The following is a 14,135-nucleotide window of genomic DNA, read 5'->3' as shown; positions in this document are numbered from 1 at the left end:
GATATATCTATGGCATGAGTCCCCTTAGGGCCAGCAGGGGAAATGGCAGAATACTGGCTCATTACAGGCCTCAGCTGAGCTCAGGACATGTCAGTGTTTCCAGATGTTGGGTTTGTGCATCTCTTTTCCTGCTACACATTTCATCAGCTCAATTCTCTCTCAGGATTCAGGTATCGCTATTGATAATTTTAATTGACTGATATCAAGAAAATATGAAATTTAAGTGACTTTCAGCAGGTGTGAAACATAGAATAATTTATTAATACGGGTTACACATACAGTTTATTAACACGAGTAAGACCAAAAAATACAAAATTACTGTCAATCTCCACTTGTAATTCAAGTAGTGGTTCAAGTCAAGTGTCCTCAGAGCCTGTCGCACCAGTACTCTGATGTTTCAATGTGTGAGGGCCCATCGATGTGGAAGACCTCCGGCTCCGACGGAGGAGTCTGAAGAGGGCTGTTGACCCCAGAGTCGCTGTCAGGATTGTACGGGTTCTCCACCGCTTTGTACTTCCCCTCCAGTTGCTGGACAGGAAGGGCTGTGGCTTGAGGCGTGGCATCAGCCTTGGGTTTAATGTTCTTAAAGTGCTGCAGGTGAACCAACTCCCTCCGCTCGCGCGTGCACGGCAGCAGCACAGAGACGTCCTTGCGGAATTTGGAGCTCATGCCGAAGTAGATGAGCGGGTTGTAGAAGCTGGCAGACTTGGCAAAGAGACGGGTGAGGATGCTGGTTGTGCTTGGCACGTGGAAGCCCCAGGCGGACCACATAGACACCACTGCATATGGCGACCAGGCCATGATGAAAGCAGTGCAGATCACAATGGAAATCTAGAGAGGAACATGAGGGAACAATTGTCAGGGGTGGCATTACGATAGGGTTCTTCTGAGTAGCATTTTAAAGAGTCTAATTTTACCTTTGCAATCAAGGCTTCCCAATAAAAAACTCTGTAATAAACTTTTTCTCCATGCCACCTACCCGTGTCACATCTCTCTCCACCTTCCTCTGGTGGGTGGTATGTGAACCATCAGCCGACATTGCATTGGTGCTTTTCACTGTGTTGATAATGGAGACGTAGGAGAAGAGCATGATCATCACAGGGACAAAAAAGCAAAAGATGAGGATGGAGATGATGTAGGATTTGTGGATGGTGGAGTAGTTTGCCTTGGACCAGTCCACTTCACAGGTGCCGTAACCCCGATCTAAGGACACACAGGTCAGAGAAAGGCTTAAAAAAAAATCTTATATATATTTAATTTTTTTTTCAGGTGACTGTGTGATACCAGACCTGTGTAGCTGCCCCAGCCCATCAGCGGAGCGACAGACCAAAACGCCGCTCCAGTCCAAATGCAGATGAGCGAAACAGCGATGGAGTTCATGCTGATGCAGTAAGCTGCAAAAACACACAACAAGCCACATGAACACAACACATTATTATCATATTTCAGCCACAGCAGTTTGATTGTGGGCAGTTTAAAAAGATTGAATGTCAGGACTTTGGCAAACACGGGACAGAAAAAGTGAGAGGCACGTAAAGACGCTGCATTCCTGACTTTTCATAAATGTCAGGATTGTGACATTTATTAAACAATGAGGTCTTTTGTTATTCTGACAGCCTTCACAAACATTGGTGACTGAAAGAACCTCTTCTGTCAATGTGCTTTGTAATCAGGGAAATTGATAAAGAATCTGTCTGCTCTATTTACATGTTTGGCTCGTTTTGGATTTCCAATCTACACGTATTATAAAGAATAACGCTAAAGGATCAGCAGGTTAAAAATCATTTTGAGACATTTTGGCATTCTAGTATTTCTCTGTTTTTACCTGCACAGGTTTGTTTTAATAGCATTCATTTGCTTAATTTGTATCTGAAACTGCACTGCTTTTTTAATATCTAATTCTAGATCAATATTTATGGACATCTGGAGTATCTTCAGCTCTCCAACATAATACAGGTGATGATATCCCTCAGATGTTCATTGTAAAAAAGTGTAAAAAAAAAACAACACACAAACAAGTTTATATAACTTATAAAACCACAAACAAAATAAAAAAACCTGTATCCACACTGACAAAAGAGGCAGTTGCTCGCCCTAATTTCCATAAAATTAAGACATTCTTCGGCATCAGCTTCACCTGAAAATAGAAAATGTCACCTCAAATTAACTTAATGACATGTCGGCAAAATGAAATTAGCCGGAGAAAAGTGGTAGTTATTCGTACAGCTGAGGTCGGTAATGAGGTGTCGGTGGCACCAAAAAAAACCACTCTTTTCTGTCAGATAGGAGCAGCTGTAATGTGAGAAAGGTAGACACGCTGGTCTGATGTTTTCTAAATGCTCTAACACTTGAATACACAGGGCTGGGAGCTGACCTTTGTTTGGGTGACATCCCTTTATGTATCTGCTGACGCTGATGACGGTCAGGGTGTTGATGCTTGCGAGGCCGAACAGCAGCGTGAAGAAGCCGTCGACCTGGAAGCAGACGGACAGACGAATGTGTTGGTGGATCACGATGCAACAACAACCTCCAAATGTCTTTGAGCCTCAGGGTGTGCATTCATCGTCCGACTAATTGTCGAAGAACTTTGTCTGTTTTGTTTGTTTTGCGTTGGACTTTATCAGCTGGAATCACCATGTCTGGGTAGCTCTTCCTGCCTTTCGGCTTCCTTTTCTTTAACTTTTTTGATGTACAGGGTTTGAAAAGTGTAGGACCTGCAGTGGGAAACTAAAACCGGAATTCCTCTAGAGCTGTTTTATGATTTTATGGATCTGGGGGAGAAAAAATTGAATGGCATTAAAACAATGAAGCACTGCAGGGTTCAGTTCATTGTGCAGGGAGACAATCTTTTAATCACCATTCCTCTTAAACGGATTTATGCTTCTGCATTTCAGTCTGGCTCAAACTGTGCGACACCAAAGCTCCCTGTTGTGCCAGCGCCAGGTGACATGGATCAGTAAGGTTCCTCACTGATTACTTTCTTGATCTTCCTTAGTCTCAATCCTATTACTGTCAGTCATCAGGTTTTCCCCCTCACATTTGACAGATTGCTGGACGTCTAGACCAGTGTCATTTCATACAACATTCATTTATTGAACATTTTCTGTTGTATTAAGGTTTTAGGACCTGGTGCATAAAGATGATGACTTCGTGAAATGATGTGATTGATCCTCTCTGCTCATCTTGAGGAATGGTATCACATCTTTCTCTGGCTTGGAGGACAAGAAAAGGATCAAAGAACAAAATAGTGGATTAAAATCAAAGTATTTTTTTCACTTTGGTTCGATTCCTCTTTCTCTATATTCATCTTGGTAACATAAAAGGGTAATGTAAGGCTCGATCAGAGTCAATATCACATCCCATAAGATGCAAAACACCGGGATCTGGCTCAGCCTGCACCAGATCATGTCCCATCATGCTCGACTCAGTAATCTGCTAATGCTTCTCACATGCCTGTCTCCTTCACCTCACTGCTCCTTCCCTACTCTATTTCTGTCACTTTTCTTTTCCCTTGTTTACTTCTGAAGCTCAATCCATCAGTGCACCTCTCTCGGGAGAAGGTGAAATGAAATTCGCTGTCCCAATATTTCTCTGTCACCTGAGAACCTGAGACGGGATGTCTGAGAGATGAGATCATGTCAATCTCCACAAAGTCATATTTTGGGGTTTGAGTGAAAATGTTTTCGTAACACCAGCTTGTTTTCATATAAATCCTCAGAGGGATCAGTCACTGCAGCACGGATATCGTGGTTTCCACAACGACTTGCCTTTAGCGAGAGAAATACCCTGGATGAATACCAAGCTAAAGTATGACAACTATTTCATTTCAAGCTGAGGCTGTGGGAGGAGGAAAACACCAATGTGAAGACTATATGATAGAAATTACACACAACAGCTCATCTTTCAATTCAACACAAATCACTTCAGCAACATAATAGCCCTTTAAGTAATTATGCAACAAACATCCAACTTGCAGTTCCTATTTGTTTCCTGTTTGGTTGTGCCACACAGCCAGTTTCTCCAATTTAAAAGCCTCCACAGTGGTAATCTTATTATAGATTTAACCTCCAGCCCACATGGCTAACAGCAAAATCCCTTGCATCCCCCCACCACACACACACACACACATTATTATTATTGCAAGACATCCACAGATTCTTTTAATGTACTTTAAGTAATTGGGATCAGCCAAGTAATCCAAAATCTTCCAGACCCGTTCACATATGCAACTTGGTCTGGTGATGTTAGGCTGTAAATATAGTTTAACAGATATGAATGACTCTTCAGTCTAATTCTTCAAATTTGTGTAATTTCTCAACGTGGATTTTACCTGGCAGGTCCAGATCCAGGTGATCAAATATCCATCATCCTTGAAGATATTGAATATTTCTAGGATCCCTCTGGAGTACCCAAACACTGAGATACTGGCATCAGAGATGGCAAGATTTAAAGTGAGGAAATCTGTTGGCTTGAGTGAGGCCCGCTGTCTGTACAGGACAAACATCACCAAACTGTTTCCAAACCAGGACAGCCATCCTACAGGGAGACAAACACACAGAATATTCTGTCAATATTTAGTTAACCAAATATTCTTATTCAGCAATGGTATTTTACAGTGATATGGTACAGTTTACTATACCTTCAGTTATTTACTATAACAGAGATTTTGTATAATGTAGTTTAGTAGAGAAATATATACATATATACAGTAGAGTGTAACAGTGTGATCACATCATATCTGATCTTAACATATGTTATTATTTCACATCCCATCATATTGTATTAAATAGTGTTGTATCATACCAATCGTATCATATCTTATTATTTTGCATCCAATCATATCACATATCATATCATATATATATAATGGAATCGTATCACATCTTTGTATTATCTTATTTTGTATGATATATTATTGATTTGATCGAAATTAGAGTATATTTGAGCTTAACAAAATGGATAGTATAGCAAAGTAAGGTCAGGTTACAGTGTAGCAGAGGTGAGTTTAGCACAGTATAGAGTAGAGTAGAGTAGAGTACAGTAGAGTAGAGTAGAGTTCAGTACAGTACAGTACAGTACAGTAGAGAAAGGTATAGTAGGGTAGAGTAGAGTAGGGTAGAAAAGGGTAGACTAGAGTAGAATAGGGTAGAGTAGAGTAGGATAGAGTAGAGTTGAGTAGAGTAGAGTAGGGTAGGGTAGAGTAGAGTAGGGTAGTGTAGGGTAGAGTAGAGTAGAGTAGGGTAGAGTTGGGTAAAAAAGGGCAGACTAGAGTAGAATAGGGCAGAGTAGAGTAGAGTAGAGTGGAGTTGGGTAGAGTAGGGTTGAGTAGAGTAGAGTAGGGTAGTGTAGAGTAGAGTAGGGTGGAGTAGAGTAGAGTAGAGCAGAGTAGAGTGGAGTAGAGAGTAGGGTCGAGTAGGGTCGAGTAGGGTCGAGTCGAGCAGAGTTTTAAGGTGTTGGATTGTACATTCCTGGTTCTTGACCTCTATCATTGTGTTAACGAACTAAGACTGGAATAGTGAACGTAACAAGGGAAGTTCAAATGTCCTTTATGTCAGCACTTAGATTAACAGTGGAGAAAAGCCAAGGGAATCCCTTTTCTTTTTATAACTCAGTATCTGTTTTACACTAATTCTCTCAACTTAACTTGTTGATGTGGAGTGACAGAGAATTAGCCACCAACAAAAAACAAACAAGTTATTTTTGTCGTTGAGACCTAAATAATGCATATTTCTCTTTGCAAGTAGTTGAACTTAGTGATTTAAAGGTCACAGTAGTTTCAAATTTATTCAATTGAGAATTTATACATTCCCATATTATTTCTACTACGAAACATATGAGAGGACACTGCACGTTTTATTGCAATGCAGTATATGATGACTGACTCACCTAACACTAACAGGTAGACTCCGACGATTGTCTCTCCTTGTTCAGACAGAGGAGCTTCCTTGTGCAGATTACTGAGGTTATTATTCCTCCATGGAATATTCACCACCTTTGGAAGAAAACCCTTCAACGTTATTTCCATGGCCTGACTTTCCATGCCGATGCATGAATCCTACAGTGGCCCTGCTCTCCTCTGCTCTCCGTACACTCTGTTGAGATCCACCGGCAGGGACGAGCGCTCAGTCCATTTTAAATCCAGCTTAGACACGTGCAGTCACTGTCCAATCACGGCAGTTGTAATCCTATCTATTTCTTAACAACTAAGCAGACAGAGATTTTGGGTGGAAATCCGGTCCAACAGGGAAATGTCTCGTCAATGAGGGGACATCATTTTTGGAGGGAGTTTATTTTGCATTAATTAATTGAAGTCCCATCTCTCATTGAGTCGCATCGAGGCTCTCAGACGAGTCCAAATTTACACAGATGATGAACAATTTACCAAATGACCGAACCTATTTTACAGTTGCTAATATTAACTGTTTAATCACAAATTCACACAAATTCTTTTTAGCAATTTGAGGATTTTCTAATGGACAAAAACACTGATTGAGCTACTCTTTGCAACTCTATCATTTATTTCTAAATACATAATCATTTGTGCTGAATAAGAAGTCAAAGTCTGTCATTGTACGAGGCACTTACCTACCCATTTAACGTAACAATTTTGTTTATCTAAAAATACATTTTTAGAACAACAAGGTTGGATTTGTTTCCTGTTGATCAGGGCTACACTTCCTATTTCCCTGTGTCTTCATGCTATGCTAAAATAAGATGAACGACTGTTGGCTGTAGATTCATACAGGCTATCATGTTTATGTATATATAGACAGAGGTATCAATCTTTACATCTCACTGTCACACTCTATTGAATATCAAAGTTTGTGGAATGAAAATGTGAAGGTATTGGTTTCCTCTGTCATTGTCCATGTGCAATATTTATTTACAAAACATTACCTGTATTTCCACAAATGTCTATTCCAAACCTGATAGTACTGTAGGCTATTCAAAGACAGGGATACATAGTACCATAGGGAAACATCTTGTCCCTTCATATTGTCCTACTACTCAAGCTGTGTGTGAACAAGTTAAAAAGGCGGTTCTCTATATGGTCTGGCAACAATTTACATCAGCCTAAACACGAAAAAATTCTTTTGTTCTCTGAACGTAACTCCTGCACCAGTGACTATGGGCCGACATCTCGTCTCTTGAGACACGTTCTGGTTTTCTCTAATCACTTCCATTTAGAAAAGGTTGTACAGGTGATAACTTCAGTCTTGCCAGCGTGTCTGCACTTTTCTAAAATGTAGCTCATTCGTCTAAATGTTCTCCGAGGCCAGGAGTATCACAGGGTATAATTAAACGAGTGTGAGCTAATGTGCGCAGTGTCAGATTCACTGAGTGCTGATGTCAGTGTGAGAACATGCAGCTCTCTGAGGATGTCCCATATGATTTAATGTAAAACAGTCATAACAAAAAAGGCCAACTGAGTCATGGGAATTATGGGAACACATATTGATGTAGTTATACAAATAAAATCCTTTTGTTCTGTGTAGATACGCTTGCACAACATCTCCCCTTCATTCAGCCTTCTCCTACTCACAGTGAGCGTCTCTGTGGCACACCTACCTAAGGGGTAACCTGAACCACCCCCCACTCACTCTGTGTTTAGATCACAGTGTGCACCTTGTTTCCCTCCTCTGGCTGACGCCGAGGAGCTCTGCTGGCCCTCAGGATGTGGAGGGAAGGGTCCCTTCTGCTGCCAGCTTCAGCCTCTGAGTCCTCCTCATACAGCCTCTGAACGCCGGTTCGAGGAGAGATGGAGAGAGACGAAGCTGAGGGAAAACCTCTGACCTCAACTGTCACCCGTCCAGCAGCAAACACTGAACCCAGTCATCGCTCACCCCCACCATCACCCAGAGACGCCACACAACACAGCTTCAGCTCTACAGTGGGCCCCATGCGGGCAGCCCACAGTGACAGAGCCTTTCTGGTTCCTCTGTGGTATGAGTCCTATGGTTAAAGTGGATAATGTGATAATGGTTGTGGGAGGCATCATGCAAAAACCTCAATGTACAACGAGGCCACTCGTGGTCAACAGTGTGACAGTGACCACCCACCTCTAGAGGGGCTCTGGTTCCGGGAGTAATTTTCCCATTCAATTCATTCTTCGACATTTCAGAAAAGTTTGTCTGTTTCTACTGTACACGCAAAAGTTTAAAACCTGGATCCAGGCCAACTAGCAATGAGATGAATCGAGCAAAACAAATTGGAAAACGGCAAAGGTAATAATAATTAAGACTGTGTACATAATTATTTGAAGAAAGAAAGAATTAAGCCTTCCATAAGACATTGCAAATACTCTCTTTCCAATCACTTCAAGAATATAACCTTACTGTTAACATAATGTGGCTATACATTGTAGTTAATGTGGGTATATAATGTTTCTTATATGTTGTAAAGCAACTGGAGTAACGGTAACGATCATTTCCAATCATAGGTGACATGATTCTCACGGTTATGGTTAACATTTCCATGGTTACAGCAAACTCCAACAATCAACGACCTCATTATTACACCTGAGGATTGTGGGTATTGGAGTAGCTTGCCTCAATATTGGGATTGAAACATGTTTTTCTTAAAACGCAGCTGATATCAAATTAACTTGTTGCTTCTAGAGGAGCATATTGGTTCACAAGCTGGTAGCTGATGGTAAGTCTATATCGGATGGCTGATAATTACATAACAAGTTTAACTTTTTCTGATGCAGTCATTACATTACTGTGGCATGATCTTGGCATGCCGTCATCTCAAGGGAAGTACTAGTGAGGTAGCGAGTGGTGCTTTTCGTGCATTTTCTTGGACAGCTGCCTGAGATTACACTGCGGCTAAGCTAACTGGTCGAAGGCCAAGGAAAAACGTGCATTCAGCAGGTGCTTAAGACAGCAATAATAAATGTGTGACTGTTGACAGCAGACAGGACGTGCGTGAAGACAGGATCTTACGAATCATCCACACATTTATGCTCTGATTTGGTGGGAAAGCGACCTAACACATGTTTGCACTGTATGAGGTTTGAGCAAAACGCAGTGGCATGTCCTGCAACACCGTACAATGCTCAAGTGCCAGCACATTAAGACGTCGAGATTAGTTCAACCCTCGCCTGTGTGCTTTGGCATGTGTGTGTGTAGATGTGTGTGTGAAGCTTGGTCACAGAAGGCCACTGTATCATTAGGCTTATGATGATTACACTCTCTCTCTCTCTCTCTCACCCCCTCTCTGTCTCTCTCTCTGTTGAGTGCAACGGAGGATGTGAGGGTAAAAGCTCACAATTTTCCAAATGGAAACTCAGAGACACAGATACTATTATGGAGGTGTGTGTTAAAGGCTGCGAGCTGTCTGAGGCCAACAAAGCCTCTCTTCACAGAGGACATACTCCAGGTCAAGAGACCAACACAGGATCAGGCCTACACACTTTCTCTCTCCCTGTCACTAAGCGAGAGTCACAGGGACCACTTGTGTGAAGGCTCCATGCAGTACGGAGGTAAATGGCTCGCCTGTCGTTTTCTTGGGTCGATCTCTGCATGATTTTTAGTTGAAGTGCATGCATTTTGCTATACGCCCTTGTAGTTCACAGCTATTAATAGATGCTAAATCCTAAAAATGTAGAGATCTCTGGAGGAAATCTGACCAAGTAGGTTTGTCAGAATCTGGCCTTTTATAGGTTGTTCCTAAAATGGCCGGTGGATAATGCAACACTGAGACCATTAACTTCCTGTTTATTTGCAGAAACAGGACCGCTAATTTCACATGCAGCTGGCGTACAGGTGAACATGGCAAAGGCCCAGCAAGAAAACCCTATAAACCACCTCTGCTTGCCTACAACATGTTCACACCTCCGTCTCCGAGGGTTTGAATCTCTCAGGGATAATATCAGTTCACAGGAGCGAGGAATTCACTGTCGCTAAACAGAAGAACTCAACAGGAAAGTGATGGATGAGATATGAGATGGATATTAAACATAATGTTTAAGGTAAGACCTGGACAGTGTGGTAACTCTGCTGCACAGATTTATGGTGCAGCTTCAATGTTTTAGTTTGTGAAGCCCACAGTTCATGCAGTGACTTTACCACAGGCACAAAGACCGGACTGTTTCTCCTCATCTCTCTTGCACCAATGCACTTCCATACCTTGAAACAGCAGCCACAGAGATTGTTACATTAAATATAACGATTTGAAAGCAACTGTATGTTGTTAAAGAGCTTTAGATTTTCTGTCTAATTGAGTTTTATGAAATTGCTCAGGAGCAATTTACATCATTGGTTTCTTATCTGCGACTATTAAATTCAAGAAAAAGCAGCTGTACTGTTGTGGGAACTACTTTCTGAATAACATCTTAAAATAAACCCCATAGGAAATTGAGATGAATAGTTTAGTATGCATTTAAAATCAAGCGGACACAGGCTCCGTGTTGAGCTATGCAGACTGGTTTTGTGGCTCAAGATCTTTGGCTCTGAACCACATGCAAACATTTATTTGGGCGCTGGGTCCAATTTGCAGTTTCTCTTCCAGAGTCTGTTTGTGTAAGCAGGTAAGTTATGTAATGGGTCTCATTTAGGGCTGAACTCACGCCTTTCCTGAAGGGGACTGCTCATCGGTCCTGACATGAGGAGATACTTTGCCAAAATATGGATGTGGTAGTGTAATGCTGCCTTCATATGGAATTGGCGAGCTTGTGAGTTATGACATCAAAAGTGGTGTGCACAGTACAGATTTGCCATTCAGGGGGTTAAGCTGTGAGAACAAGCGCTGCTAGGCAACGGCCACATGGGTGCCACAGAGGCAATTGAGCAAGCTAACAGGCGGGTAACGCGATACAAAGGTATAATGACAGAGGGAAAAGATGAGGCTGCTGTATCAACATTTTCCTCAGATGTTTCATCAAATTACAAACCCTTTACGACTAAAATTACAATATATTAACTTATCATCCTTCTAAAAATCCAACTTCTCCGGCCACGAAAACATCATCAAAGACGTCACAACCCAAGACCTCAGAGCTTTCAGGAAATTCCAAGATCCAAGGTCAAGGTCATGAATACCACAAAAGTAGAGCGTTCATGTGGACTCTGCACATGAACACGATAAACGCAACCCCATTTGATGGCAGCATAAAATCTTCAGAGGTTGGTTGGCCCTTTGTGCCTTGTCAAATGTCTGGAGTAATTTTTGCTTCCACTGAATTTTTTTTGTGTCGCAGGCAGCACTGAATCACTGCTTGGAACAATGGAGATAGTATGGAGAGCTCGACGCTCCAGCCTCCTTGGTCTGGGTGAAAAGGTTTGTGCTCTGCCGCTGGACCTTGGATCCCGGCCTCGGGCCCCCTGTGGATGGAGCAGATAAGTGAGTAGCTGCAGCTGCGTGGTCTGACAAACTGACATGTATCCCTCTGGACATCTCTAGTGAAGTCCACCTCTTGTAACATGTGGCCGTCTCTGCCGATGGTGGAAAGGAGTAAACAAGCTTGAAACTGTCACACACATCAAACAAGCATTTGAAATCTGCTTAAAAAAGTATGACCCCTTAAACCACATAGAGGTCTTAATGCCCCATCAGGGCCGGTGAGGTGACCCGTGTGTGACAGGAGGTTATCCTCTCCCTCAGTAAGAACTTGTTTTCCCTAAAGATGATAATCTATCTTCTCTTGATGCCTCATGGCAGATGCCTGTTTGGGCCTAATTAAGAAGCAAGGAGACAACTTCACATTGACCTGCTGCTCGCTGTGTGAATGTGGCCCCTTCAAGACCCCTGTAAAGCCTTTAGTTATCAACAAGTGAGTTTCAGATCTACTTCGAAGTGTTTATGTAGAATACTATAAAAATGTGATTGCACTAGACCAGACCAACTTAACCACCCCATTGACAGTTACAAGGTTACTGCTCTCAGACAACACATTTGTGGTAAATATAATATTATAATGTGTTAAAATGTGTTAAAATGCGCTGGTCCGGGAATTTAGTTATAATCTGAGAAATCCATGCTAGTTGTTTCTCCTTGTTTACAGCTTTTATGCCAAGCTAAGCTAGCTTCTTATGTACAGTACAGGCAAGAGAGTTAATTATCTTCTTATCCTACTCCTGGTACAAAAGCAAATAATAATATTATTATTAAAATGTCAAACTTATACAATACAGCAAATTTAAATCAGAGCATCAAATCATGGAAAATTCAATGTACATTTTGCCCTTGATTTCACAAAGTTCAACTGATCCCTGAGGAGAAAACAGGGCATTCCAGTGACCAATATAGATACTGGAAGAATTCAACCCAGTACAGAACACTTGTTGATTCAAGTTTTTACACAAAGAGTTAACATTTATAATTTACCATTATCATACATATAGATTTCATGCAGCATTAGAGTTGAAAAACGTGTTACAACACGCAGACTCACTTTGAAAGCTGATATAAAAGGTGTATTTTATGTTATCAGATTACTTTTCATTCCTAAAAAAGTATGTACGTGATCAGGTTGTTCAAAAATATACACATGTCAGCTACATAGATGGGTAATATAATCACATGATGCACAGTGATGGACAGATGCCTAAAGGGAAACAGGTATTTTAAAGTCTTTTCAGCTCTTTTCTCCAGATCCCTTCTCTGTGTGAAGGTTCATCCTTCTGAGGCCTGGCCTCACTTAAAGACACTTTCCTGACCACCTGGACAACATACCAGACAGTCCGTATAGTGACTCACTCAAGCGTTCAACACCCAGCTGTACAACACCTGGCCAGATCTGGACTTCCACTTAAAATACCAGCCGCATAGTAGTATGTTAACAGTGTGTGTGTTTGATAGAACAGCTGAGGCCTTAGATCAAAAGGATGTTGTCTCCTTCGCTATCGATTAAAGCTTTTCCAGTATCTCTCATTATGGCCTGTTTTCAGTTAAAATGTGCCTCTCATTTATCAGGACAGTTACACTACATCAAAATCTGAGCTGTCATAAATTTGAGTGATGAATGGAGCATTGGGGTGCAATAAATATGCTCATCCTTTGAGGTCGATGGCATGTGTCCCATAAATAATGACTCCTAATATTATTCACACCCGTTATTAATTTGATCACATTAAGTTACCTTATCTCACCCTTTATACCAGTGCTGCACATGTTAGAGTGCTAGCAACAGGGGCGGATCCACGGGTAACGGCTAGGGGTGCACTGGCCCAAGTTGAAATCTGATTGGCCCCTGACTTGCCTGTGTCCTGTACTATTTTTTTTCCTATAGTACTATTAACTATAGGAAACGATATACCATTAACTAGTCACTTAGTAACAATACATTTGACAGTTTGTTATTTTCAGGAACTTGAACAAGGAACATTTTTCATAAAACATTTTATGCTTTTCCCCCTTCACCCTGTGTGCCACTGGATCGGAGCATGCTAATAGCCTGAGCTTGGTTGCAAATAGAGATTAAGCTCCTCGAGCTTCTTAAACCTGTAATAACAGAATTTCGGCAGAGTATAACATTACCATCTGTTTGGAGTAGTGTAGCAAAGTGACGCCATGAAAGCAGTGAGAGTGAGAGTGAGACCAATATGTTGAAGTCGGGGGTCAGGCAGTCAAACAATGCACTGAAAGATCGAAAGACTAAAAGTGTTCATCACTACACATCACCCCATTCACTCCGTCACAGTGTTTTCAATGTTCTGAATATCCTCATATTAAAATAAATAAGCCACATTTGTGACCAGCATTCCCTCGCTTATTATTTTCAATGCTGTTTTAACAAACTCGATGGCTTCCAAGTTTAGATGACAATGCAGCATGATGCCAGTTATCAGTACAGTAGCACTTTGCAAGTTGCAGAGGTTAATTCTCTCTCTTCTTTAATTATACAGTGATTTTCACAGGATGCTGAAATGGTGCACATTAGTCGTTAAAACTCTTGCTGCAGTGCTAGCCTATGATATCTGAAAAACACCACCTGACACATGTAATAATCACTGCAGTTGTTTACAGTGGCTCAAGCTTTCTTCCTGTTCCATGTGAGGTTGTTTCTCACATGGCAGCTTTTTGCTGTGACCCCTGCGAAGGTTTTTCATCAGTGACATCTGTAGTACTGTATGTGTAAGCTCGAGTTTTCTTTTTTGGCAAATTGGATGCATTTCATCAGGTTTCTTTAAAAA

General features: G+C 41.5%; 1 protein-coding gene across 1 annotated transcript; it reads right to left on the bottom strand.

Moving 5' to 3' along the window:
- Window positions 1-240: 240 nt before the first annotated feature.
- LOC133966454 (opsin-5-like) lies at window positions 241-6,079 on the bottom strand. Its single transcript, XM_062401393.1, has 6 exons — window positions 5,887-6,079; window positions 4,331-4,536; window positions 2,375-2,474; window positions 1,290-1,394; window positions 980-1,203; window positions 241-831 (listed from the first exon to the last, which is right to left on the bottom strand). The coding sequence occupies exons 1-6, from the start codon at window positions 6,038-6,040 to the stop codon at window positions 367-369; spliced, it is 1,254 nt and encodes a 417-aa protein (XP_062257377.1). The 5' UTR covers window positions 6,041-6,079; the 3' UTR covers window positions 241-366.
- Window positions 6,080-14,135: the final 8,056 nt, after the last annotated feature.

This window comes from Platichthys flesus, chromosome 12 (assembly GCF_949316205.1).
Source record: "Platichthys flesus chromosome 12, fPlaFle2.1, whole genome shotgun sequence".
NCBI classification, from domain to species: domain Eukaryota; kingdom Metazoa; phylum Chordata; class Actinopteri; order Pleuronectiformes; family Pleuronectidae; genus Platichthys; species Platichthys flesus.
The sequence above is the reverse complement of the archived record's forward strand: the minus strand, read 5'-3'. Positions and strand labels throughout refer to the sequence as shown.